The 26,664-nt window shown below is 39.6% G+C and overlaps 2 protein-coding genes across 16 annotated transcripts in view; both read left to right on the plus strand.

The window, feature by feature from the left end:
- psme4a (proteasome activator subunit 4a) overlaps nucleotides 1–26,664 on the plus strand; it is a 415,963-nt gene that overhangs the window by 146,482 nt on the left and 242,817 nt on the right. The gene's annotated exons all lie outside the window — the stretch shown is intronic.
- The window catches only part of LOC127610233 (neurexin-1a-like), a 230,181-nt gene that overhangs the window by 14,471 nt on the left and 189,046 nt on the right, over nucleotides 1–26,664 (plus strand). For 7 of the 15 annotated variants that reach the window (XM_052080106.1, XM_052080107.1, XM_052080117.1 and 4 more), the window contains exons 3-5: nucleotides 1,162–1,179; nucleotides 3,177–3,206; nucleotides 4,231–4,278. In XM_052080106.1, the coding sequence (XP_051936066.1) occupies nucleotides 1,162–1,179; nucleotides 3,177–3,206; nucleotides 4,231–4,278 (96 nt within the window). The remainder of the gene's footprint in view (nucleotides 1–1,161; nucleotides 1,180–3,176; nucleotides 3,207–4,230; nucleotides 4,279–26,664) is intronic. The other 8 variants (XM_052080112.1, XM_052080113.1, XM_052080116.1 and 5 more) reach the window with 3 other exon arrangements.

The raw sequence follows: 26,664 nt of genomic DNA on the forward strand, positions 1-26,664 counted from the left end.
ACAAAGCTTTTATGTAAATGTTTTTATGCATGGTGTCTAAGGGGGAACCAGTGATGATGGTAAGTTTTTGGGTCATATGATCGTTTGAATTTGGGCAACAAAGCATTTTAAAGAGGTAGGAATTTGTTGTGGTTTCAATTGGTCTTTGCTGCGTTTCCCCTTTTTTTCAGCTGTACTGATGTCTTTTAAGTAATGATAATTACACATTGCATGTGTTACTATAGTGAAGATTTTACTCTCTAATCAGAAAATATAAAGAGGAAAAAAATGTTTTTTGTATGGTATTTAAGTCAAGAACTCGCATTGGAGAAGCAAACCATGGCTGACCGTTATGTGTTTTTAATTTTTTTTTTGTAGCCAGTCTACAGGCCTTAAACATCTCATTGTGCATGCAATTCAGCTGTAAAAAAAATAATAATAATTGAGCATACTTATAATCCGTATTCATTTCTGAGACTCCTTCATTAGTGTATCACATTACATTTTTTTTCCTCCTTTCACCTTCGCACATCACTCACCCCCAAAATAGAACTTGTGCATTGTCAGGGAACTGCCACTGTTCAATACTTTCAAAAGCAAATCACCTGAAAAACACATGCTCTCAATTGCCTGCTCTTTCACAGTGAATTGTTTATCACAAATGTATTTATTCAGGGTTTTCTTTGTTTTTTGTTTCTGCAGTGCATTTCATTACAGGCATCCTCGAGTAGCTTTGTATACCGAAATAATATATTCATCTAGTGCTGTGAATTAAATAATATTTGAAGTCCTTCGTGCTTAAATAAATGAATTAAAATGCCCTACATAACACAATGAGTAAGTCCCAAGATGTGCTTGATAGCCCCCAAGCACAATGCCTCATAGCCTTTTTTTCTAAAGTCATTTAACAGTGTTGCTGGATGTTTTATCATCCGCTAAAATGTGCCAGACAATATAATACTTTTACATCAGATGAACTTATAAGGGTTCAACCTTGCCGTGACTTCCAGTGTATAAATAAGGACAGGAAAGAGGTGAAAAATTAGAAATGGGGTTGTATTAGGTCACTTGCATGTGATTTTTTTCAATGCCTTGCATGCTAACATGCAACGGCCAGTCCGAGTCTGCATGCTGCTTAATGAATGTCTTCCTTTCTTTCTCTTTCGCTGTCCGTGCTTCCAGAAGAGAAATATACCGAAGGTGGGTATAAGCCAAGTGGCTGTGCAAATGTGAATGAATCTTTATGGTTGATGGATCTACACAATAATGTTGGCACAGGTTTTGACACAGTGTTGTTTTAGTGGTAAGTGGATGATCAGATTGTGATCATTGCCCCCGCTGAGAACTCAAGATTTTTCTGACATGACTAGATTTTGTGTTATTTAATAAATGCCAAATATACATCTTTAGATTTTTTCTAGTGTGGTTTAAAACGATGGTGGTGGACTTCTACTTTGTAATTGTTGCACTACAAGTCCTTAAAATGAGTCAGTTCATATATTAAGTCTGGCCTTTATTTTTAAATAGGCAGCACCACACAACTGTCTGACAACCCTCAATTTGGTACCACATGAATGAGTTGCGTTGAGGGAGAAAAAAAAGTGTTTCAAATGATTGACATGTAATTTCTTTTAAGAGCTGTTAGGACATTATTTTCTTTTTAATATAAATTGAAATTTAATTGTTACTTAGTGATTATTGCTCTTATTATTATTAGGTTTACTGATGAGTATTTTATCCACATTTTGCCCAATACCTGCTCTTGAAATTCAAGACCATTGTGTTCAAAATGTGGCTTTTGTAGGGCCAAACGAGGCTTGATTGGAGGCGGATCGAGGATTTTTTTTCAGATTTTAATTGCTTGGTACATCACCCACTTTTCTCTCTTGGTGAAAGGCCTTTAAAGGGTGACAAACGAAACCAATCCCTGAGTAATTCGAGTGTGGAATCTGATTTCCTCATGCAGTACTTAGGACGGTTTTATACCGAAATGGTGTCTGTCTAAATTAACTGGGGCCATTTTGCAATGTTGTGTGCGTCCATGTTTATGCTCCAGGAGTCAATGCACATTCAGATCAGTTGTGTCCATCCTGTCTGGGTCCATATTCCTTTGTATATCTCTATTAACCTTATTTTATTTGGCTTAGAAATCCAGGTTTACTTAACATATACTGTAATATACAGATTATTTCAAATAAAATCCATCCATCCATCCATCCTTTTTCTAAATCACTTATACGAAGGTTGTGGGGGTGCTGGAGCCCATCCCAGCTGTCTTCGGGCAGTAGGCGGGGTTGTCAGCCACTCACAGGACACACAAATATTCACGTTCACACTCACACCTCGGGTCAATTTCAAGCGTTCCATTAATCTCCCAAGCATGTTTTTGGAATGTGGGAGGAAACCGGAGTACCCGGACAAAACCCACGTGGGCACGGGGAGAACATGTAACTGGCAGACAGGAAGGCCAGAGCGGAATCGAACCCTGCACCTCTGCACTGTGAGGCAGAGGTGCTAACCAGTCGATCACCGTACCGCCACCAAACACCCAGATTCATACTTTAAATATCATTAACTCTATATCCAAATACAGTATATTGGTTTAATATTGATAATTTGTAATACTATCTTATTATGTATATGTACTGTACATGCAAATAAAGACCTATTCCCAAAAGAGATGTCTGAGGTAAGGTTTTAATTTGTGGCACATACAATGGCATCTATATGGAGGCCGCAATTTGGGGATACCTGATACATTACAATGGTAGGGGTTATTTGCCCGCATTGATCGTTTTTATTCTATTTTTCACTTTAATTGGCTTGTCACGGGCACGTTTAAATAGATTTTGTGTCTGCATGGTACACGGACGACTCAATTAAAAGTCATGGTGGGGGACTTCTTCACTCTGAAAGAAAGTCTGTGCATTTCAAATCTCGGATACGATAAAACATGAATGAAGATGTCTGAGTGAGTAAGTAGCCGATGACACATTCTAACTATGAATGCTCATCAGGCTTGACCCTGTGCGTGCACCCTCCAATTCCTCTCCCTCCGACTCTTCCTTATCCCATCCCGTCCAGTAACACAGACATCTACTGTGAAAAGAGATGCCTTTGTGTCCGTTTTTATTTTTGACACAACTTCCCACGATCCCTAGTTCTCTGCTGACTGTGCTCTTGTTTTCCTTTTTAAGGTCTGGCACACCTGATGATGGGCGACCAAGGTATGAGCTCTGTTCTTTTTCTCCCGCCTTCCCTCCATTTTTCCTAATGCTGTCATGTGTTCTGAAATGTGTGTGTTTGACGCCAGCACAAAACGGGGCACTTTCAATGTGGTCCTTCATTATAAAGGCCTCGATGTTCATTCTCCTGGGTATATGACCCCTTTTTATGAGCTGTGACTCTGTCCATCTGATTTCTTTCCATTCTGTTCTTTGAGTGTTTACTGTAAATTTCAATGGTTTATTGCAGGGGGGGGGGGGGGGGGGTCCAACTGAAGTCCTCTCGAGGGTTCCCTTCCAGAATGTTAGGTGTGTTGAGGAGGTATACATCTGGATCAGGGCCCTCGAGGACCGTAGTTGGACACCCCTAGTGTACTGTGTTAGTGAAAGGACATTTTCAAAATACAATGCATGCATGGTAATCACTGCAACGTAGCAGTTTCTGCCATTCAAGCTTTGCTTAGCATTAAGCCATAGTTCCTGCAACCATCTTTCCATGTGTAGCCATTTCATCTCTATTTGCAAATATAGCTTGTGGAAGCTTCAAATCTATTTCTGTTTTTCCATTTCCGAACCCTGACATTGCACTTATTGGTGTCGCCTCCTCTCCTTTTTGTTCTTTTTTTGTGACTGGAACTTGCTTTCACTATGGACCATCCCATCAAAACTCATAGGTAAAACGAAAGGTACTTCCAGATTCTTTGTGTTCTTAATTCATGACCTGACGGCATTTACATACCCACTAATGTAGTTGAGGTCAGTGGCACTTGTAAATAGCCGTCTTCAAGGTAGGTGCAGCTTTTGCTTCACACATTCAATCTGTCGCCAGCCTGCTGCATGGGGAGACGACAATGGCAGGCAGAAGGCAAGAACGTAGTGTTGTTTTCCATGGTTCAAACACTGGGTTTCGGGTTGTGTGAGGCATGATCATAGTGTTGTGGGCCTCCCATCCTGGCTGTGATCCTCACCTCTTCTCCCTGTGGGGTAAGTCGACTTCTGATCTTTACCGTTTGACTCTCCTCCTCAGGGCAGAGAGGGGAAACTTGGCTTCTAAGGTCCCTACTCAGCATTCAAGGTAAAGCCTTCTTCCCTCTTTTTGTGTTGAATCAAGCACAAACTAGCACGTTTTGCTATAATAATTGGGCATTACGCATTGTCAAGTCGGAGAAGATACATTTTTGATGCTTGACATGCCATTGTCCCATTTGCCTCTTGCTTGCTCTGGTTTATTACACTTGCAGATACATATTTCAATAGTTTTGATTTGTGTAATGTTACATACTGTACATCTTGCATAGCTGCTTCTGAGCAGGTAAGTGTCTACTTCTCACTGAGAACTTCTCACAATATTTACATGTCAGTATTGTTTTTAGAATTTCTGCTATAGTCTTTGGTTACTACATATATGAATTTAAACTTCCTGGAAAAAAATACACAAACACCCCAAGTGGAATTTCGATTGCTTACATTTTACATGAGTAGAATATCACATGTCCAGTGTTCGAAGGTAAGTGTCCTTCCTGTATTTGATATCATATCTGCTTCAGGTTCCGGATGTTCAAGTATGTTGCCTACAGGAGCTGCTCGTTACTTTCGAGTGAAGGTTTACCCAAATGCACAATAATGCCACGTGAATTGACTGTAAATCAGAAAATAACAGTACAATGGAACCACTAGTCATATATATTTATATATGTGTTTGTGTGTGTGTGTGTGTGTGTGTGTGTGTGTGTATGAGGAAACAGTGTGAATTAATTGAATTTAGTGGTGCACCTCCTTTCAAAAAGCAAATTCTGAACTACCAGCGTCGCAGAATGGATTGTGTCTGACTTTAGAGGTTCCATTGTACTGTTATTTTCCGATTTGCAGTCAATATACTGTAAATATATATGTATATGGATTGCACAGGCAATGTTCTGAGTAAAATGTTAACAATTAGCAAGTATAATCTAAAACATATACTGTAATTAAAACACCGAAAGACTAAAACATTCAAAAAAGTACCACTAATGTAAAATAAAATATTAAACACTGTAGTTTTGCATGACTTTTGAGATACAGAACAGGATATGCCCCCCTGCAACAATTTGTTTTTTTTCCCCATTTACTGATGTATCACTGGCTAATAACTCTCAAAACAATTTGAAAGAAACACAATGGTGCTACAATTCTTTCTTCTTTTGCCAAATCATTCATCAAATAGGTACCCAAAATCTGATGCAGTTCCATATAGTGAAATAAAATCCGAGCTGAGTGTTATGTATTGTAATTATAAATAATACAACCTACTTATACTTTTTACTTGGCTCTGCAGCCAACATAATGATACCATTGAAACAAGTCACTTTGTATAAAATATTCATGCTGAACTGCTTTTGAACCCAATTGTCTGTGACTTTTTGCACTTGCATTTGAGTTGCACTCTTTGTCAGTGATGTTGATAGATGCTGCCTGTAATGTGACCGATTAGGTGCAATAAGCTGTCAAATGGCCTTCAATGTATTGATAATACTGAAGTACCAACATCCCCGTTGGCACTTAATGTACTGTCGAAACGGGACATTTATGTGTCCACGGAATATATTTCTGCAGCCCCCCAAAAACGGCTTTGGAATTGACAGAAGGAAAGCCACAGGAAGACGGCAGTGCTGATTCGGCACAAACCTGACATGCACAGCACTTTGCCTCTAATGCAGGCTTCGGTTAGTTGTCCCCCTGTGGTGCAAACCGACACAGTCCAGTTATGTCTTGTGCAGTCCCCCACTTATACAGTACATCCTCATTTGTGTATTAAAACCAGGAGGACTGCTGATGGATAGGAATATTGACTAGGATGCACAATACACAAAATAAGTATATAAACACCAGATATGGTTGGCTCTTAATGTCCGCCTGTGGTCCATTAACCACTTACCGGGTTGATCTTCTGTTTGGGTTTGGTCCTTTGAGAATGGAATAGTTCACGTGTGCAGTATTTAGCTGGTGCACTGACTGCATTCCTAAAAAAAAGAAAAGAAAAAAAAAACTTTATTTGTCCACATCTGACCACCGAAAGCAGTAGGGAAGCAATGATAGTACCGGTACTTGTACACAAATCCCTGGTATTGAATTCCATGTCAACACACACATGTGCAGGTTTTAAGCTGAACTGCAGCCTGTGAATACAAGCTAGTAGGCTCTTTCTAAATTAGTACACTTTTAAGCAAATACATTTTTCCCCGTGATTTGATATGAAGTAGCATAGGAGATTATTTTCTTAATATGTTTACACATTACATATTAAATGTATTATTAATGCTTAAATCCCAGTTTGTTCTCAAAACCAGCACGGGCACATCAATCCTCATTCATTATCAAGCACTAAACTAAATTCTGCTGGTTGAACATATGCAGTTTAATTTTCTAGATTGTCCAGAACTGGTAAGAAAATGCTGTTATGAGTTGCTTGTGAGAAGTTTATTTTTTAATCATTTATTTATTTTTGCTTATATGTCTTATTATTGGTTTATGATTGGTTTATGTGTATCTAAGTCACACAATGACATAGTGGGAGATAAAGGGTTCACATTGGAATAGGATGGGACAAACAAAACACCACACCTGGACAAAGGGCAACTCCATTTAAAAATGAAATACAATGGGCCTTAATTTCTGAGACAGGCAGCCAGACATTTGCCGTCAAAACTCGTGCATCTCCATTTTCTTGCGGGGCAAGTCTAGTTGAGCGTTTGAAATTTGGCAGACCATATACCACAATTTAGACCAGCTAAAAGCAGGTCTAAGTTGCGGTGCTGTTGGTCTAAGGTGATTTTGGTGAATTTGATTTGAGGCACGGACAGACATATTCTGAGCTACACGGACGTGTGTGGTTGATATTAGATTGCATTTCATTCATAAAAATTGATTCGGTCAGTCCCTCTGAGTGACTGGACAAATCAATTCATTCAATGAATTAGCATTATGATCATCTTAAGTGTATTTCCAAAAGCACAACTATGGAATGTGAGGGGCGTGGGGGTTGTCATACATGGATGCTTAATTGGGGTTAGAAGGCAGTCCCCAAATGCCACTCCATAGCTGCCAACTTTACATCATATGGAATTGGAGCTCTCGCAGTTCCTTTTAAATGGCACTAATATCCCACATGAACCTCAACGAGTCCACTGCCACAATGTAGACCCTGCCCCTCTGCGCTCAATTTAAAAGGTATGAGGCGCTTCCATTGGATGGCAAACGAGTTGGCAGCGTTCCGTCTTCTGTCGATGTACGACAGCACAAACTCCCCTTTCAACATGTGACTGTCTACGGAAATATCAAAAGAAAGAAAACTCCACCCACGCGCTTTGCACTAAAATTGACTGGCACAAAGATATGGCCCAGTAAGTCAAAATACAGAAGATATCGAACTGAAAAAACAAGCAACAGCAATCTATTGTTTTCAACAGTGCTAATACTGTTGAAGCGTTTGGGGGGGCCTACCCTTGTTGACTTCTGGCAAAAAGCAGACTACTACCTTAGACCTGTCGCCAGTCACAGGGCACATGCAGAAAAAGGTCGATCATTAACCCACAGTTGATCAATACAAATTTCCAAATAGTGACCTGAGCCCTGAATAAAAAAATGGCAGTAACATTATTCAGTCCTAATGGCTCCAACAAAGTGTAGCATTTGGGCCACAACAAGCTGTTTTTCACCAACATGGAGGAGCACGTCTCAGTATAACTTTTGTGGACACGTCGGCTATCTCTTTGTGACAGGTATCAGAACACATTGTATCAACAACAGATGTTGCCTTCGTAGCTTCACATGAAACCTGAGGGACTGACAGCAAAATCCTTTCAGCTCCATTGACCATCTCAAAGGATTAACAACAACTCTGTTGTGGTAGTAGCTAATAAGCACATATGCACATCTTTTAAAAAAAAAAAAATACTTGAGAAATCCTATTATTTCAATAAATTCCAACCTCCCTTTCATGGAAGTGAGTGCTTGTCTCTGATAGTCTTGATGCATCGAGGAGACACGCACACAATCGATAACACCTGAGACTATGTGGCCACCCGGACTTACATAACAAATACATTTTTTGTTTGTGATGTGCCCTGTGAACTTTCCACGAGAACTAACTTAAATTCTTCCGCCATAACAATTAATTCCTTACCCAATGGCCTTTTGTTATGCATCACGTTCAATGTTACAAAGATATAAAGAGAAACAGCACGCGTGTGGGGAAAAACTTCAACGAATAATTTTTTGCCCTAGTATTGCTAGTATTCACAGAATAACACTATTGAACAGTGTAATAGTGCCTATACTGAAGATCATATTTGACATCATTCTTAACTGTTGCACAAGTGTCAAAACAATTGAGCTACGGTACTGCTCAGGCATAAACACAGTACAATAAAACAATCTACAATGAAATAAATCATAACTGCTGATTTCAAAAACTAATTGTGTATATTGTTTCTCTTCTCATGAAATAACCCTTGTTTAGGCCGATCCTCATTTGGGAATAGTTGTCACAGAAATGGACTCAAAACCCCAAGAAAAACAAAATATTTCGAATTTGGAATGCACTGAAATGAGTTCTTGCGTGAAATTAAACATTTCTAGTCATGTCATTTAAAACCTGCCACCTTTTTAAAAAAAGTACTTCAATAACCACCAAAATCCCCCTGCCGCACCCCCATAAAAACACACACACACACAAAATGAATACTCACTGAACTGCCATGTTCAACAGTTTTGTGCAACTTCTGTTTTTTTTTTCCTTTTCCGAGAAAATATTGGTTACATTATAATAGGAATATACAATTGCAAGCCACATTTACCTTGTGAAGATTGGCATAATGCCTTCATTGGAACCACTGTATACTGCTTCACACATTCTTTTATTACAAGAGCAGTTTTTCCTTACTGATACTTACAATGAAAGATGACAGATATATAATTCTTTCAGTCGAAAGAATGAGTGAAAGAAAATATCGAGAACAGAGCATGGCGGGATTGATGTCGACAAGGCTCATCTGGCTCCCGAGCAGCTACTTGAGATCAATACTGTTGGTCGATGACTCTCTGAGACTATGGTGATGAATAACAGTATTTCCCGCCTTACCAAAAGGAGAGGATGAATTTTAGGATGAGGAAAGCCAATTCCTATTCCACTAAACGTCCACCATCTTTGATTAAGTTCCTTGAATGTATTACTGGCATGTTAGTTGTAGCTCGAGTACATTTCAGCCATTTTAGCGGACAGGGGCGGAGGATTTAATGCTTTCCACGACTGTGATGATTTACTGTAATGGCAATGTGATCACCGTCATGCTGTCAGTGTGACCACAATACATGTTTAACCTGGTGCTCTGTTGGCTGATTTGTTGGACGTAGTTAGCTTTGAAAAGCCACTATATGTAACAGTAACAGTGTATTCATCTTGTTCTGTAGAGGTCTATCATGTGTTACCCCGTTGTTATTATTATTACATTTTAAAATACTGTGTTTTTACGCTCATCAACAACAGTGTGAGTTAAAACAAACTACATGTCTGCCCTCCTGGCATCTATAATTGTCTGAATGTGCATAGCTGGAAATCACGTAACTTAGATTGTTTTTAATTAAGCCATGCTAAGATGAAATAAATAACACATTACTGTCACTAATTATTTTTTTTTTAGATAAATAAAACGGTTTTCATACTTTAGCAGCCCCTCCCACCCCCAAAAAATATAAAAATGCACAAATGCTAATAATTTGTGATTGGGTGGTCGAGGGCGTGGAGGCTTAACTTGTGCCTCCCAGCGTCTTTTTTCTCAGAAGACATGGACAGGGACACACACATATACAGTATGGCAGTGTTTCCCAACCTTTATCGAACCAAGGCACATTTTTCACATTGGAGAAAAATTCACAGCACACTACTTAGCAAAACAATTGGCATACTTTGCACGCACTGATCTCCTGCATGGACTCCAGCGAGTCAGTTATGCTTCCGCAATGTAGACCGCGTGCCTCTCCTGCGTTGAATTTAAAGATGCTGAGAGGAGCTGCTTCGGTTGGCAGGGAATCAAGTTGGCTGCGTCCACACCCAGACCAGCACAAACGCCCATTTCTACCTTTGTGCGTCTGCGAAAATACCAAGAGAAGGCAAAGTCCTCACATGCACACAGTTGGTCCACGCAAGACTTGCAGTCCCCCCGCCACCCCCGACCTCTCTCACACACGCACGCATACACACACACACACACACACACACACACACACACACATTATTGCGTGCTGCAATACGGCGGTGGTTTAAAAAACAATATTATAGATGATGATGATCATAAGATATCCTTTATTTGTCCCACACTGGGGAAATTTACAGTCTACAGCAGCAAGATTGTGGGTCGAAAGAAGAAAGAAGAAAGAAAACAAACACTGTTCAATTAAGTGCAATATAAATACAAAATTGATAAATCGCAGTGCTATTTACAATTGTTTTTCACATCATTTAATTATTATTAGTATTATTGTTATTATTTTTAATCAGCAGGTTGACAGCAGTCGGTAGGACCGTGCGTTGGTATCTCTCCTTCTTGCAGCGCGGGTGTAACAGTCTCTGGCTGAAGGAGTTACCAAGTGCTGTCAGGGCGGGCTGGAGTGGGTGGGAGGGACTGGCCATAACAGCTTTTAGCTTAGTTAGCATCCTTCTGTTGCCCACCTCCTACAGAGTGTCGAGGGAGCAGCCCAGGACAGAACTGGCCTTCCTGACCAGTTGCGCCAGTCTCCTTCTGTCCCGGGCCGAGATGCTGCCTGACCAGCAGACAATGCCATAATGGATGGCCGAGGCCACCACCGAGTTATAGAAAGTCTTAAGGAGTAGTAACCCCTGAATCCCAAAAGACCTCAGTTTCCTGAGTAGGAAGAGGTCGGCTCTGTCCTTTCCTAATCAGGGTGTCCGTGTTTGTCCGTCATAATAATAATAATAATAATAATAATAAAATGCATAATAAAAATAATGCATTGACTTCTACAATGATTCAGAGGGTGTAATGCAGTACAACTGCCTACGCCCAGGTTAAATCCACCAAAATCTCGTCACACCACTGGCGCCACAACTTGGATCTGCTTTTCGCTGGTTTAAAGTCTAGTCTAATTTGTGTCACCAAATCGTCAGATGCGCCAGAGCTGTGTAATATGAAGGGTCCGCCCAAACACCGAGCAAGGCCTAGCACGATCTGCCAAATTCTTAAACTCTAAACTAAACTTGACTTGCCCGCGGCATGAAAATGAAGATGCGACCGTGATTCTGCCATGCCCATGTGGGACTATCGAGGAAAAGAGGGCCCTTTGTGTGTGTCTTGTGCTCCACTGAGTTAGGAAACAAACATACTTCTAATGGATATGAATTATTTTCGACATGAAACTTTTTTTTCTGACAGTCTAAACAGATAATAGAAATGTAAATCAAAATTTACTTTACCCAAATTTCAGGCCAGTGTATCAATAATTATCGGCCTGACCTCCATTCTGTTTTACTAAACCAAATCTTAAATTTGATTTTGACCAATTTACTTTGGCCATTGTGCTCATTTGAGATTAAAACCCAAGAGCTACAATATATGAGGGAATGCATTATTATTGCTCCACAGTCCTTTGACCTGACATCCTTCTCATCACTTGTCCCACAAAATTATTTAGAAATTGTAATGTAGTAATATGTTCCTGTGATTCATATGACTTCGTCAGACCGGAAAAAAAAAAGAAGTTACATGCTGTCATTACATGCTGTTTTACACACGGTAATTACTATGATTATCTAGAAGCGCTCAATCACTGCCAGAGTTTTATAAAACTTCATTCACCTTATCGTGGCTGTCTGCGCAGCAACCCATGACATGTGCCAACATGAGTACTACATTTAAGTGCTCGAAGCTTTTTAAAGCAAGTCATGTCATTGTCAGTCGTGCATTTATTAACTGCTGGGAAGCTAGAGTCTACCTACTTTGTGCGTCATTTAGTATGTACTAATGATCATAGAATTGTTCAGATTACCATTGAGCGGAATAAGCCACCAATTAAGGTTAGCCATGAATTAAAGGGGAGTATAAATTGACTCTTGGTACAATGTTGTTGCAAACCCGAAAGTGGCTTCATTTTCAATGATGCATGGTGGGGAAGTGGCAAGGCTCCCTGTGGGAAATTGAATAGTCCATTTCGAATCGTGTGTGCCCTGGAAAATCCATGGGGGTCAGTGGCAATTTGTCTCGGAGGTGTGCACCAGGAATCATTACACTCAAGACCAGGATGACCTAAGGGACAAAAACACGATTTAAAAAGGAGGCCTTGTATCACATTTTGAATACATAAAAAAATGTAAATGGTGTATGTGCATCTTTTGCTGATTTGATTTTACTTTGCATACAGGAAGGAACATTTCATTTTCCATTACATTTTTTTTTAATATTAAGTTCGTTAGCTGCAGGGGAGAGCTAAACTTGAAGGTTTATTAAATGACATTGTTTATATTCCAAGCAGAATGTTTGTTTTATAATTCGATAGCTAGATAGATTGGTTTCTTGATTCCCATTGTGCCATTTGAGGACATGATGAATTTATTTGAAAAATTAATTTGTTTTCACTCATTTTTACTGCAGACTTAACTTGGCCTACATTTGAACATTTTGAATCACTGTTTGTGAAAGAGCTCTTAGACTGGGCTCGCTTGTAAACATTTTTATTGGATGCTCATCTTGAGCATGTTTATTATGTGTAACATGGACGTTTGGTGATGAATATTTAATTCATATCATGGTCATTAAAATATCCCAGAACCTTGTACACAATAGCTGCACTTGTGACTTATAAAGTCCCATTGTACAGATCTGATGAATTTACCTCCAATATGCCACCTTGAGGTGTCTGGTATTGTCAAGTAGTGTTTCATAATTCATAATCTGAATTGCAGAGATGGGCACTTGACCCGATTTTGCCGGTCAGTCCTACATCCGCGACCTGTGTAGCCTTCCGTCATCATCCCTCCGTCCTTATTTATATAATAATCGTCCTCCGTCCCCGTCCTCCGTCCCCGTCCATCCTCGTCCTTTTAAAGCTCTTCCTTCCCAGTATGCCCTGCTTCACCGAGATTGGACGATCGTTAGTGAAATGGGTGTCGCTTGGTACAGTACTTTATGGTCTCTAACTGTATACTAGGTGGCAGTGTTACTAGAAAAATACTGTTGAGATGATACTGTTAAATATCCTGCTAAGAAATTTGTGTTTGGCTACAGTCTGACTGTGTTATTTTGCTTTCGACTCCACAAACAGTACTTAACCAGGTTAGTGACGATTAAAGGAACGGAATAAAAGCCGCTTTCCGTCCTTGCTTAGTCTGTGCTGTTTCAAATATTTCTCATCCTCTGGACCAAAAATGGGCGTCTGTCCAGGACAGATGGACAAACCATTCCGTCCCAGGGATGGATTGCCCCACTCTGTTAAATTATGGTGCCCTATTCGACTTGAATGTGTCACTGAAGTCTCACATTTGAAAGCAGCAGTTGTCTGACTATTTCCAATGCTACCAAAAGAATGTTTTCCACTCAGACTGCAAGAGCTTCATCTAGACTCCCATCTCATTTCCGGCTTTCTCCCTCCCTTCCTCTTTTATTCTTGGATTCACATCAACTGTGCACTGCCCCCTCATCCTTTGAGAGTGAGTCAGGGAGAGACAGTGGGAGATTACATGACCCCACTTGGTGCATTGCTGTTGTATCAATGGTTCTGTGAGCAGTGTCTTGTTTCGCTTTTCTGGATGAGATCCACCGCGGTGCAGCAAAACATGAAAATGCCACCAAAGCTGCTGCTTTGCATTGTTGTTCAAGGAGGTTCAGCTCTTTCAATATTGATTTTGGTCAACTACACGAAAAGCCATACTTAAAAGTATAAACGAAAACCCGAGTATGTACAATTTCCGAAAACTATTATAGGCACTGATTTGTCTTTTTTATTTTTTTTAATAGCAGTTGCACAGTAAGACAATTCCATGTGCTTTCATTTAATAAAAAATGCGATGAAAGAAAACAATTTTTAAAAAGTCATCCTTTTGCTGATTCAAAGGGATAAAGTTGATAATAGTGCAATACAAATAAGACCCAATCATAAGCACACAAAACAAACCACATTTACATTTGGGGCATATTAAAGATGTTTTGGCAGTCTTTGTAGCATACATATTACCTCAACAGGTTATTTTTACACATTATAATCAAGTATATCTCTGAGCTGTATGTACTTGGGCTACTGCCTTTAAGATACCGATATGCCGTGTCACAGTTACTTTCCAGTAATACTGATAAAGATCACCCCACAGGCTTCTACTGAAAGTGTGTCTTAAACCACAACTATCATCGTGTGATGATTTACTTTTGAACGTCTCTCTGCAGCAAAATCAGGGATTAAATTTCAATTTGATGTTGTTTGCACCATTCAGTTTTAGAAAGAAACTTATTGTGCGCGGTAGGCTTTAGCCATTATTTGTTGGTGTGAAGTGAGGCTTGCCGAGGATTTATTTTTGATTATTGTTTGCCCGAGCAAACACTGTCCAGATGTTTTAATCAAATCATATTTGCGATATGGGAGCATGTAAGCCTGTGTCAGACGCTGGTCAAGTATTGAACAATAGAAGCTCCATTTGTATCCGGGGCTTGATAAGCTTGGTACTTCATGTAGGGGACTAACATTGTGCACTGTAAATATATTACTTTCAAATGACACTGCTGAGGCTATAACTCGCTGTTCCCTGTGCTCAGGCGAAGGTCACCAGGGAGCTGTCAACACATTCATGTTACTGTCAAAGCACACTTCCAGGAATTAAAGTAGCCCAGTGAACCACAACAGTCTCTTTCTCTCTCTCTCTCTCTCTCTCTCTCTCTCTCTCTCTCTCTCTCTCTCTCTCTCTCTCTCTCTCTCTCTCTCTCTCTCTCTCTCTCTCTCTTCTCTCCTTTTTAAAAATTCATTTTAATCACATATGTTTCATTCAAGACAAAAAAACATAGCACTGCATATTTCATCTTTTACAGTGACTGTGAGGGCCGGTTGGTCAAAGACTCTGGGTACCGGAATTGGCCCCCCCGGGCCGTATTTTGCCTTGACCTCTGCATGAGGGTTTATATAAAACCTTTAAATCAGTAGAAACGTTCATTGTTTTCAAAGCCTTTTGTTTGTTAGCTAGAGTACTTGATTGAAATACAGTAACATATTATCTGAATTCTCGAGGAGAGGAAATAAAGCAAAACTCTTTTCAGAGGCGTAAAATTCCTCAAAACTATGAATTGGTGGCTTTCTTAAGGAAACATTACATGAGGCGTTCTAGACCAAGAACTTGAATTTTTCAGTTAAAATGTAATTTTTGCAATTGACTAAAATAGTGGCGCAGATATGAGGCGAGAATCCCTTGCACATCATTAAGTGTGAAATATAACAACACGCCCCTGAGCTGCCTGCTGTTCCCCTGGAGAGACAACAGCCAGACAGTACTCTGCACAATTATGGCTAAGGAAGCCTCTGCCCAACCTAGCTTCCAGTGCATCATTTTGGTTTAAAATAGATCCGTTGTTTAAAAAAAAAAAAAAAAAGAAAGAAAGAAAAACAAAACAGAAAATCGTGCAGTATAAAACATAAAAGCATCTTGTAAAAAATGTATTGAATCATCAAAATGCTTCTTCAGGTTCAAGCAATTCGTTTTTAAAACTTGCTCCTAATATGTATAAGCTAATGTGTAAAACCTAAAATACATTTGTATTTAAGACATTGCTCCCTGTTAATACCACATTATTAACATTCACTCAATGGAGAAATGGTGTAATCACTCATATGTAGTAAAATATGCATTTCTGCCCACTATATTTAATCATCGTCAGAAATGTCATTGATACAAATGTTACAAATAAGCTTGAAAATCACAGAATAATGAATGCATTGTAATGCGTTCATGCAAAAGATCTGGAAAGAAGGTAAATAACCATCTTTGGGATTCAGACACCGAGCGTCTAATCAATAGTCAGCTGCTTAACCCCTGAGCCACATCTCTCCCATTATTTTAATCCACCCACATCTATTTTATGACGACAAAACAAAATGTCTGCTGTGAAAAAGACCTGTGATCTCAACAGATTGAATCAAATACTGTGTTGGATTTGTTAAGCGTTCTTCTGTTACACAAGTGTGTATTACTCCCGTGTGCCATTACATGCGGCTTCACAATGAATAGACAATGCATAATATACCTTCCAGCGGTGGAAAAATTATCAGAATGCAGTGTTGACAGAGGTATTTTCAATTTTAATTTTTTTTGTAATATCCCAATACAGATCCCTGGGGGGGGGTACAAGGGATGAGTGCACAAAGTCACCTAACGTGTTGTTTTAGACTGCTGACAAGCTGTTCTCTGGCTATTAAATCAATTTCTCACTGTCAGTGGAGTTGGAGCTGCTTTGATTTGAATGAGGAGATACTGGAATGGCATTCCATTCCACTCATTCATTTTATTTTTTCGTTTATGTGCTCAAAGGCTCAGTACAGTATTGGTTGATTGATTCGAACATAAAAACAATCAAAGGTAAAAAAAGATCAGATATTTAGATGTTATATTGCTAAAAATGCCACGTGACATGCCGGTCATGTTGACACAGCAGGCTTCAACAATTTTAAATATTCCAAATGTACTCCTGATTGTGTATTTTTATTACTGAATTGAAATTGGAGCATTTAAATTGATAGAACTGTACCGAATTGCAATCTGAAGAATTGAAAGTGAGTCAATTCACCCCATACGAGTTAGAGCTGAGTCACTACAATTTGCAGACGCAATGATTAGGATTACCGAAAGGCTACCAGCTGCCTATTTCTGTCTTTGATTGTAATCTGAAGTCAAAAATTGCCTGCGCAGGATTTTGTGTATAAAAGTGATTGTTATGAACTTTGTCTCGATTCATATTTAGAAACAAATGGTCCTGTCGTCAAGAACACACCATCTATAATTCTTTGTACCCCTCCCCAAACAGTTATTCTGCAAATGTCCGCCTTGGTGCCTGAAGATAAATAAAGGGGAATTCATTTGTGTCAAGATGACAGGAAAGCACTGTTCTGTTTGGCAGGAAAAAATGAGCAAGGAGGTGTTATTAATCACCGAATGTGTGGAGCACAGGACCACAGTGAATTGAAGGAAGTTGCGACACAGGGAACTGAAACTTTGGGAAAAGAGAGAATGAAACCCGGGTGCACCTTTGTCCACCTAATGTCTTCACCCCATGAGCCTTTGCGTGAATTATGGAGCGACTTCCAGTGTGAACCGGAACCACGTTTTGTTGGCACGGTAACTGATTGCGCGGTCCATTTTCTATTACAGTTCCAGATTTTAACAATGTGGTCCCGCAAGACCTATCCATCTTTCGTTTTGGTGTTTGGAATGAATACTGAGAAAACAAGCCATGATTGTGCTTTTATTTTTCTGCTTTGTTTTTAAAAATGAACAAATCGATAATTGATACACAGATTGTCATTGCACCTTTTCAGCACCCTGCAATGGAAAGAGAAATGACGGTAATCGATAAGACGACTAATTTCATACATTATTACTTAACTAAAAAAGTGCATCATACTGTCACATTTGAGTCGGTTTCTGGGAGTATTCTTGATTCATGATCTAATTAAAGAAGTGGATTCACTCCTGTTGAGGAAAAACAGCAGTGAAAGCGTTGCAATAAAAACTGCCATCATAAAAAAAAAGAGTTGGCACCCTCCAGCTACTTTTATATCCCAACTGAGAATAGAGCCATGTTATAAATATTCGTGAAAATTGCGCATGTTGACAATATGATATAGCATTTGGCATATTTTGTCCACAGAGCTATTCAGATGGAAACGGTAGATTCCCCCTTTCAGGAATACGAAGTACATAAATCCATGCTTTCCAAGATTTTGCATTTGCAGTCGGGTTCATGCTCTTCGTGAGTCAAACATGCTACATAGATCCTTTCAGGATCACTGGGGTCACATAAAGATCCATCAAAGACTTGACTAGTACTGCTATGACCCCCGCCCGAGACCCACAAGGCACCATTTGCTGCAGTTGCTTGGCAACTTGCTGTTCTGTAATTAGCCCTGCAATGGAGCGCCTCGAGTCTCGAGATGGCCAGTCTTGTGCGGCGGGTCAGTACGCATTAGGAGCACAACCACACCCACACAAGATGGGTCTACTCAAGTGAATTGATATTATAGCGCAAAGCACATTGTCAGCAAGTGAGCACAGGAAGCAACTTCCCCTAATGGTTGTAAAAACTAATTTCCTTGGACTGGCTAAAAGGGGAAAAAATATTGCTACTGAAATTAAATTTTCAAAATAGAGAGCATAACAAATTAGAGTACATTGCGTTAAGTACACAAAGGATTCCACCCACAGTTGCATAAAAACTGTGGCTGATGTAACTTTTAATTAGAAAATGTTGCAAAAGCAATCATTCATTAGCATGACTATACCTTGTTTTCTGTATATGTTACAACTACTGTATGTCTACTGACGTGAAAAAAAATTGCAAATCTAATGAAGCCATTAGTATTAAAATGTACACATTTGACCACGCTAAATCTTGCTTAATGTGTCAAACATGACAAATGAGCTAGCGCGGAAGCTAAAGGACACTTTTGGCAGACGAAGGGAGAACGACCCACACAGCAGTGACTTGAGAAAGCAAAGGGCGACTTAAATAAAGACGAATTGCTGTGGCCATATTGTGGTGAGATTGCATTCCCTGATGGAGGAAAAGAATAACGGCTCTTTCTTCTGAGAGAACATGTTTAAATAAATCATTCCTATGGCGCGAGATTATGACTGGGAGAGAAGTTGTGTTGTAAGGTGTGCAGATGTGTTTGCAAAGGTTCAGTCTGGGAGAAATTAAATAAAGGAAGTCAGATGAAGAGATACGATGACTAAATTATTCTTTTCGTGTGTGTGCATGAGCTTTCAGGGCCCGATGATACACAGATTGACTTTCATGCAATTGTTTAATACATATGTCTTGATAGGTTCGAAAAACTGCTGATGTTTGAATGGCAAACATCACGTTCAAAACATGTAAGTGCTCGCCCATTTAGAATCTGAGTTGTGATTTTCAGATATTTGCTATTTGTAAAGGTTTTTAACTTCACATTTAAGATCAGAACAAATGCCGTAGATGATGTTTGCATTATACAGGACAATTTTATTTATATCACACTTTCACAACAGACAAATACAGCAGATAGAATGAATATTAGATGTTTTCTTTATTTCTTTTTTTTTTTCTTAATGGAGCTATGTGGGCTTGTTTGGTTGTGAGTCATTCCTAGTTATCAATATCAGTGACTAATAAAACCTTGACACGGTATCTGGAGGTCATGCCAGCTTCAATAAATTATAGGACAGATGTCCAGCATCCTGAGATAAAGCTATCATTAAAACACCCACAGCTCATGTGTCATTTTCAGATTACAATATTCCACAGTTAATCATGACATCGTGGGAGTACAGCTTGGTTTTCAATCGTGATTATCTTGGAATATTTTCCGCAAGACTCAAACAAACCTAAAGCCATCATGTATGACAGCACACCCCATTACTGTCTGCCACGTGTCTTCAAATAGTGAGTAGTGCTAAGTTATGCTTTGTTGACTTCTTTTTCACATCTGTAATGTGAAACTCAAAGTCAATTTCCACCACAGGACATGAGATCATTTTAATTGAATATTCATTCAAAAGTGGAGACTCTGCTCGTCTTGATGTACCCATGACGTTGCGCCTGCACTATAAGTCATCGACTAACCTCGAGCTGCGTGCCAATGGCGGATTTATATGTTTACATTGTTTGCAGTGCTGATTTACGACAATGTCCATGAGAGCGCGATACACACTGTGACCCACATCACTTGTGAAGTGTTGCTAGCACCCACTGGGGGATTGTGACATTTTCCCAGTGCTTTTTTAACACTCGCTTTTCATCACGCTTGTTATTTTAGTACTTTTAGCAGCACCGTGTCTATGTCTATCGCTGTAGTTTCTCTTATTAAAAACCCAACAGCATTCTCGAGCTTGTTCTGGCATTTTCCTCTTCTGGCAGTTCACTGGTGAGCAATGACAGTGGGTTCTCAATATTGAATAGATACCATGAAATCTTAATAAAGACTGGCCCTGGGAGCCAAATATACCAGTACCTTGTCTTATTTAGGTGTGAGTATATGAGCATGCTCTCAAAACTCTTGTTGAATTACTTTTACATTTCTGTTGTGATTCACTGCTTGCATAGCTTCATAGATTACTCATGTACTGTATGTAATGGTCAAAATTGTTTGGATTTATCATTGTGAGACATGCATTATTGATTGATGCATGGTTGTTATTTGAAATGCTGTTGGTGACAGTTATAAATATGCAGCAAAATTGTTGCAATTATTGTAATAAAGCTATGGTTTGGTGTTTACTTACTTGAGACTTCACAATCTCTTTGATTTCCCCTCTAATTACTTACTCTGGGACACTGAAGAAAAACAACGTTCCAGCTTTGTTAACTAAATAGGAGAAGAAGTATTCTGCTCCAGAGAGCTTCCTGATTGGTTGCACTGTTTGTTTCCTGTGATCCCACTTGTCCACCACCTCCCCCCTCCGTCACCCATCCTCAAAACACCACTCCTCGCTCCCCGGTGATTTGCCTGGGGTAACAAAGGCACCAGTGTGGATTTCATCTTGAGTTGATCCTCTGAGGAGCTTCATCTAATGAGCAACATAGTTTATCAACTAGGGTCTTGGCGGGTATACCTAGAGACTGTAGAAATCCTTTCCATGTTCATCATGGGCCACAGGCTATGATGCACGTAGAATCAGTTTTATTGCTACATTACAGCATAATTAAAACTGGCCTCACTTTGTCAAGCATCTTGCCGGAAGTAAAATTATGCAACATACCCAACATTAATTGGAAGCTAATACAAGTGTGTTTCTACATTAATTAAAGAGTGAGCCTACTTTAAAGTGCTCAAACTCGGCCATCTTTTTCCAGTTTCCAGACAAAGTCATGGTTGATTTCAAGTGTTGTTGGTAATCTTTAATGTGAAAGAAAAGGGTAGTCTTTGCCGGTGCTTGAGCATGATCTAGTTTAGTAAAACATCAAATGGATTTTTGACGTGTCACAGATTTGGTCGGCTGCAACACTTTGAATCAGCTCCCAAACTCTTTGAGTATTCTGCACAAGACAAAATTAATGAGGCAAGCTCTGGTGTTAGTATTTTTAAGTCACATTTGCATTCCAAGTTTAAAGACAACAGAAACATACACTCTGTCTTAATTCACAGGCTGTGTCCACCAAAGACTGCATAGTGGCAGTTGATTTCCAATTTCTACAAAGACAATTCTAAATGTGACCTTCGGAGACCCTGGCCTCTGAATTTGGACACAGTCATTGTTGCCGTGATGATTTGGACAACAATTATTTCATGTGTGTGACTGTCACCTATAGGACATAATCGAAACAGCATGGAATGTTGCACTTTTACTTGCTTTCCTGGACATAGTTCATTTTTGTGACAGCGTAGTGATTCAATTATGGAGTTAATATTTGCCCCTTATAATATGCTGCGTCCTACTGAAAACCGTTTTAAACCAGGCCATTCATTGAAAGTGTGCCTTATATTCTAAAGTGCCTTTTAGTGCGGAAAATACGGTAATTGTGTTGTGTAGTATATTATCTTTGGAAGTGAAATGGAAATAAAATAAGGTTAGAGAGTTGAACACCATTACCAGATAAAGCCTCCTATTTTGAGCTTTTCCAAATTGACATTTTTCTGTGTTTCTGTCGTTGAATGATACTGTATATTATTCTGGCATAGCGGTTTCGCAGGGACACTGTTCACACGATACCAATACCAATTTCAGGGTTGTCATTTGTTTGTTTATTTATTTATTCAAAAACACACTGAATCCAGATCAGCCACTGCTGCGATTTATGTCATGTTTGATCTCTGTTTTGGAGTAGTTCTTGAGCCGCTGTGGGGGGCCTTCCCTAAAGTGGTTGTTCGATAATATCCTGGCATTGTTAGAGGCCATGATAAATGCCTGTGCACTCTGACTCTTCTGGCCACCACAGGTACACAAAAAAAAACAAAAAACCTAAAAGAGCACTGTCTCTGTGCCAACTCAAGCAGTAAATGGAAAAGAACTGCAGAGAAGCCTTTTCGCTTGCATCCTCGGGAGTCCCACAGCTGGTGACATTTCTAAATGGACAAACAGGGCAGTTAGAGAGAGCAAGGATATTTGTCCTACAGAGGCACATCGATACATTTGTATTGTCTTTTATTTACTTAAATGCTTCTTTGCACAAAAGAACACCACTATTGTGTTTTTGTATTACTGGACATGTGTAACCTTTTAGACTGCGGTTTCTTAAACGAAGGGGAGGGCACAAAAGGAGTAGCAGCTACAGTCCTTATTTGAAGTGTCACCGGTTGTCAGAACAGAATTTGATGGTCTTAATCCGAAAATGACTCACAGCTAGCATGGGCCTTTTTTTCCATGAAAGCATCAGGTTCAAGAGCTACATGCCAAAGTATTTGGAATATCATGAGAAGTAATATTTTTTTTTTATGAGGAAAAATACAAATGTTTCACTCTAAAAGTGTTCAATTAACTATTCATGTATTTTTTTTTTACACACACGATAGGCCATTCTATTATGTCATCATTTAATATGTTTTGTCTTGTAACAACTGCACGTACGGTTAGGCTTTGGAATATTTATGATGTTTATCCTCCCTTCGGTGCGCTTCCTGTACCCATGAATTTCAGGGAAAAATACCACTACGATTATGGGAAATGAACCAGCAAAGTAAGAATCTCTTTATGAATAATAAATCTACTTAATGGTCTGATGTATCGCCATATGTGCTCTAGATGGCTGGAAATGTAAAGTGATGGAAACAGACGAGATACTATTTACTTGAAACAATACATTAAGAGAGACAAACGGGGTGCTAACGGTTAAAAACAAGAAAATAGGAACATTCAATTACTCTCTCTCTCTCTCTCTGTGTATAGATAGATAGATAGCTATTTGCCAGCCCAAACCTATGCTCACAATGTTCAGTTTTCTAATGTTCAGTGTACCTTGAAAATGATTTTCAAAACATTCTCTTCTGGCTTCACGTAATGAATCTCACTCAATTAGATTTGAATCAATCAGAGTATAGAAAAAATGCTGATATCTCCCGGTGCCTTCTTGAAGGCTGTGTTTATTGAATGTAAAATCAGATTGTTTCAGATTGGTAAGAAATAGAAGAAGAAGAAGAAAAAAAAGAAACATACATTCAAACGGTGTTGGCATCGGTCAGAAATCATGCATTTCAAGGAACTGGGGAGTTTGAATTACAGATAATGTGACTCTGTATAACACAATTAAACATGTCATTCTGCTATTCTTTTGTTTTTGTTATTGTTTTCCACACCTTTGTTCAAATTTCAAATAAATATCACTGCTGACTCCCGAGCACCATTCGGACTTCCGTTTTGGCTTTGTGGCGGTTGACCTGTGAAGTAGTATTGCATGCATGGCTGCCCCACAGACTCTTAGCCCCTGATTTATCCGAAATGTTGACAGACAGTAGTGTTTGATTCTGGCCCTGTTATCTGTAATGCGCTCAAAAGCTCTCAATGCGCTGACAAGATTAGAATGCGTTACTGTCAGAGAGCAGGGTGCCCCGGGGCTCCACTCTGCTTGTTGAGTGTTAATGACTCAGACTGGGTCTCGCCAGTGCAGGCCATGTGCTGACAATCCATCTACAGTTGTTTGAATGCCAATCACCTCAACCTCTTGCCAAAATGAATCTAATCCAATCTGATTTAATGTTGATAAAGAGGTTTGCCGGAGCGAGAATATTGCTGATATTACGATGGTATTTGCAAACTCCCACATGGGCACATTGGTTGTGGTCATTTTCGGAGGTTATTGCAGAAATTGAGAGCTGCCATGTTTTGTACAAAGCAAGATATGGTATGTTAATTGTCCCGACCTCAATGTACAGTAGATGTACAGTGTAGTGACGGTTGAAATGAGGTGTGCATTTTTCTTTTTAACTCATTCAGTACCAGCCAATTCATGACAAAGTCTGAAAAGACGTTTAAAAACTTTACACAGTTCTACACAGACATCTTACACTGTAAGAGCTCGACAATAAAACAAACATTACGCAACACCATTCACATTTAGCAATTATCTGCATACAGGTATGGCAAGATGAATTCCAGTCAAATTGTAATCACAAGATAAATTCTGTACGTTGTTACTGTACCACTTTCAACCAAGCTAATTGGCTTTTACTGTTGTGTTTGTTTGTGAGTATTCAATTTACTTTGTGGGCGGCCCGGTAGTCCAGTGGTTAGCACGTGGGCTTCACAGTGCAGAGGTACCGGGTTCGATTCCAGCTCCGGCCTCCCTGTGTGGAGTTTGCATGTTCTCCCCGGGCCTGCGTGGGTTTTCTCCGGGTGCTCCGGTTTCCTCCCACATTCCAAAAACATGCATGGCAGGCTGATTGACCACTCTAAAATTGTCCCTAGGTGTGAGCGTGAGTGCGAATGGTTGTTCGTTTCTGTGTGCCCTGCGATTGGCTGGCAACCGATTCAGGGTGTCCCCCGCCTACTGCCCGAAGTCAGCTGGAATAGGCTCCTGCACCCCCCGCGACCCTAGTGAGGATCAAGCGGCTTGGAAGATGAATGAATGAATGAATGAATTTACTTTGTCAAAACTTTGGCAATTTCAACAGTTCAAATCAGCCGTTACCTTTTCCGTACGCCTTCAAAGTAAAACTTTTGCTCAATGGTAAATTAGAAGATGAAAGTCCAAGATTTTGGCACATTTAGCAAATAAAAACGTCCTTTATGGATGCTTTGTTTTGTTTTTGTATGTTTCTTTTTCTTCGCCGGTATATTTCATTGAGCTGGAACTCAAGTGGGGATTGTGAAATGGGGAATCATTAACACCCAGGATTTTAATAAGCACCCATGGGAGAATTAATTTCCACTTAATGCACTCCACCGGAGCGTGATCATCTCACAGGTGAAGTGAATATGGTTGCTCATATGAAGCCAAAAAGAGCCTTCCATCTTCTTTTTCTCGGAGTGTCCTCCTCCCGCTCATATTTGCCCTTCTCGTATTCCCAGTGACTGACAGTTTGTCCAGCGCTTTTACAAGCATCCAGTGCAGACTTAAGGCATTTTAAATGCTCCCTACTGGCAACCTCCTGTGTATGAGAAATCCAATATGCTGTACTTTGCTTAGAGATCTGTATTGACCCCCTCTTTACGCACAAAGCTTTTTATTCTGGCTTTTGTGCAGCCTAGCTAGATATACAGGATGTGCATGACGCCATTATTCCACACTGACTAAATGTGTTTAGTTTCTGCGGTGAAAAAAAAGAAAATCCAGACAATTCTAATCTCAATCATTTATTATAAATGACATCTATAATGTGTTTCCACAGTAACAATGAAACTTGATGGGTGACGCTACATAAATGTTAATTGCAATAGAGGGATCTTTTTTTGGGGGGGGGGGCATTTATGTGCAAATGAAGCTCGAGTTATACATTTGGATCAATATCTTCAGTGTTTCATGAAAACACAGTATATACCGTATATAACGCAGCATTATTTACAAAGCAACTTTATTCATTGCTCTCTCATTTAAAAGCAATTCCTTCCTGCTTTCACAACTCTTAAAAAAAGCAAATCTTATTTACCATCAAAAGCATTATGATCTGAAGCTTGGCAAGCTGTCTAGTAAAAATTGTTTGAGTACGTGCAAATTTTGCAACTCTCTCTCTCTCTCTCTCTCTCTCGTACACTGTTTGGGCATTCATGTTTCTTGCAGAGTGACACACATTACTTGATTTCTGTCCTGATGAAATGTGGCTCTTGGTGAGAAAGAGAAACACACACAAAAGATACCTGTCAGTGTGACATTAACAGGTGGTGAAAAGCAAACAAGCATGTAAGAGATGAAGGTGACATTAGCCCTGTGGGGTTGAAGCAGGTGTGTATACAAAAGATAAAGACAATTTGTTAACCCTCTGGAGTTGCGTGAGGTAAAAGTGTGACACATCTTTGCTGTTTTGTTTTTAGGTTGGGTGCATACTGTATGTGCCGGTAATATGCCACATGTTATAGTTTTGTTGCAGAATTGACTTTTAGCAACAGCAGAAATAGCCTTTTTCACATCTACATCCCCGGACACCATGACAGGCAGTGCCAGCCTGCAATGTGATAATGAACTTTATTACACTGGGGACTGTTTGCACGTCTCTTGAAGCAGAACATCATACTGAGCAAATAGCAGCAGCAGCAGCAGCATCTTATTTCGGCACAGCAGTGTGCAGGTGGTGCAGCACCGTCAAAAGAATGACT

The sequence above is a fragment of the Hippocampus zosterae genome, chromosome 11 (genome assembly GCF_025434085.1).
Source record: "Hippocampus zosterae strain Florida chromosome 11, ASM2543408v3, whole genome shotgun sequence".
NCBI classification, from domain to species: domain Eukaryota; kingdom Metazoa; phylum Chordata; class Actinopteri; order Syngnathiformes; family Syngnathidae; genus Hippocampus; species Hippocampus zosterae.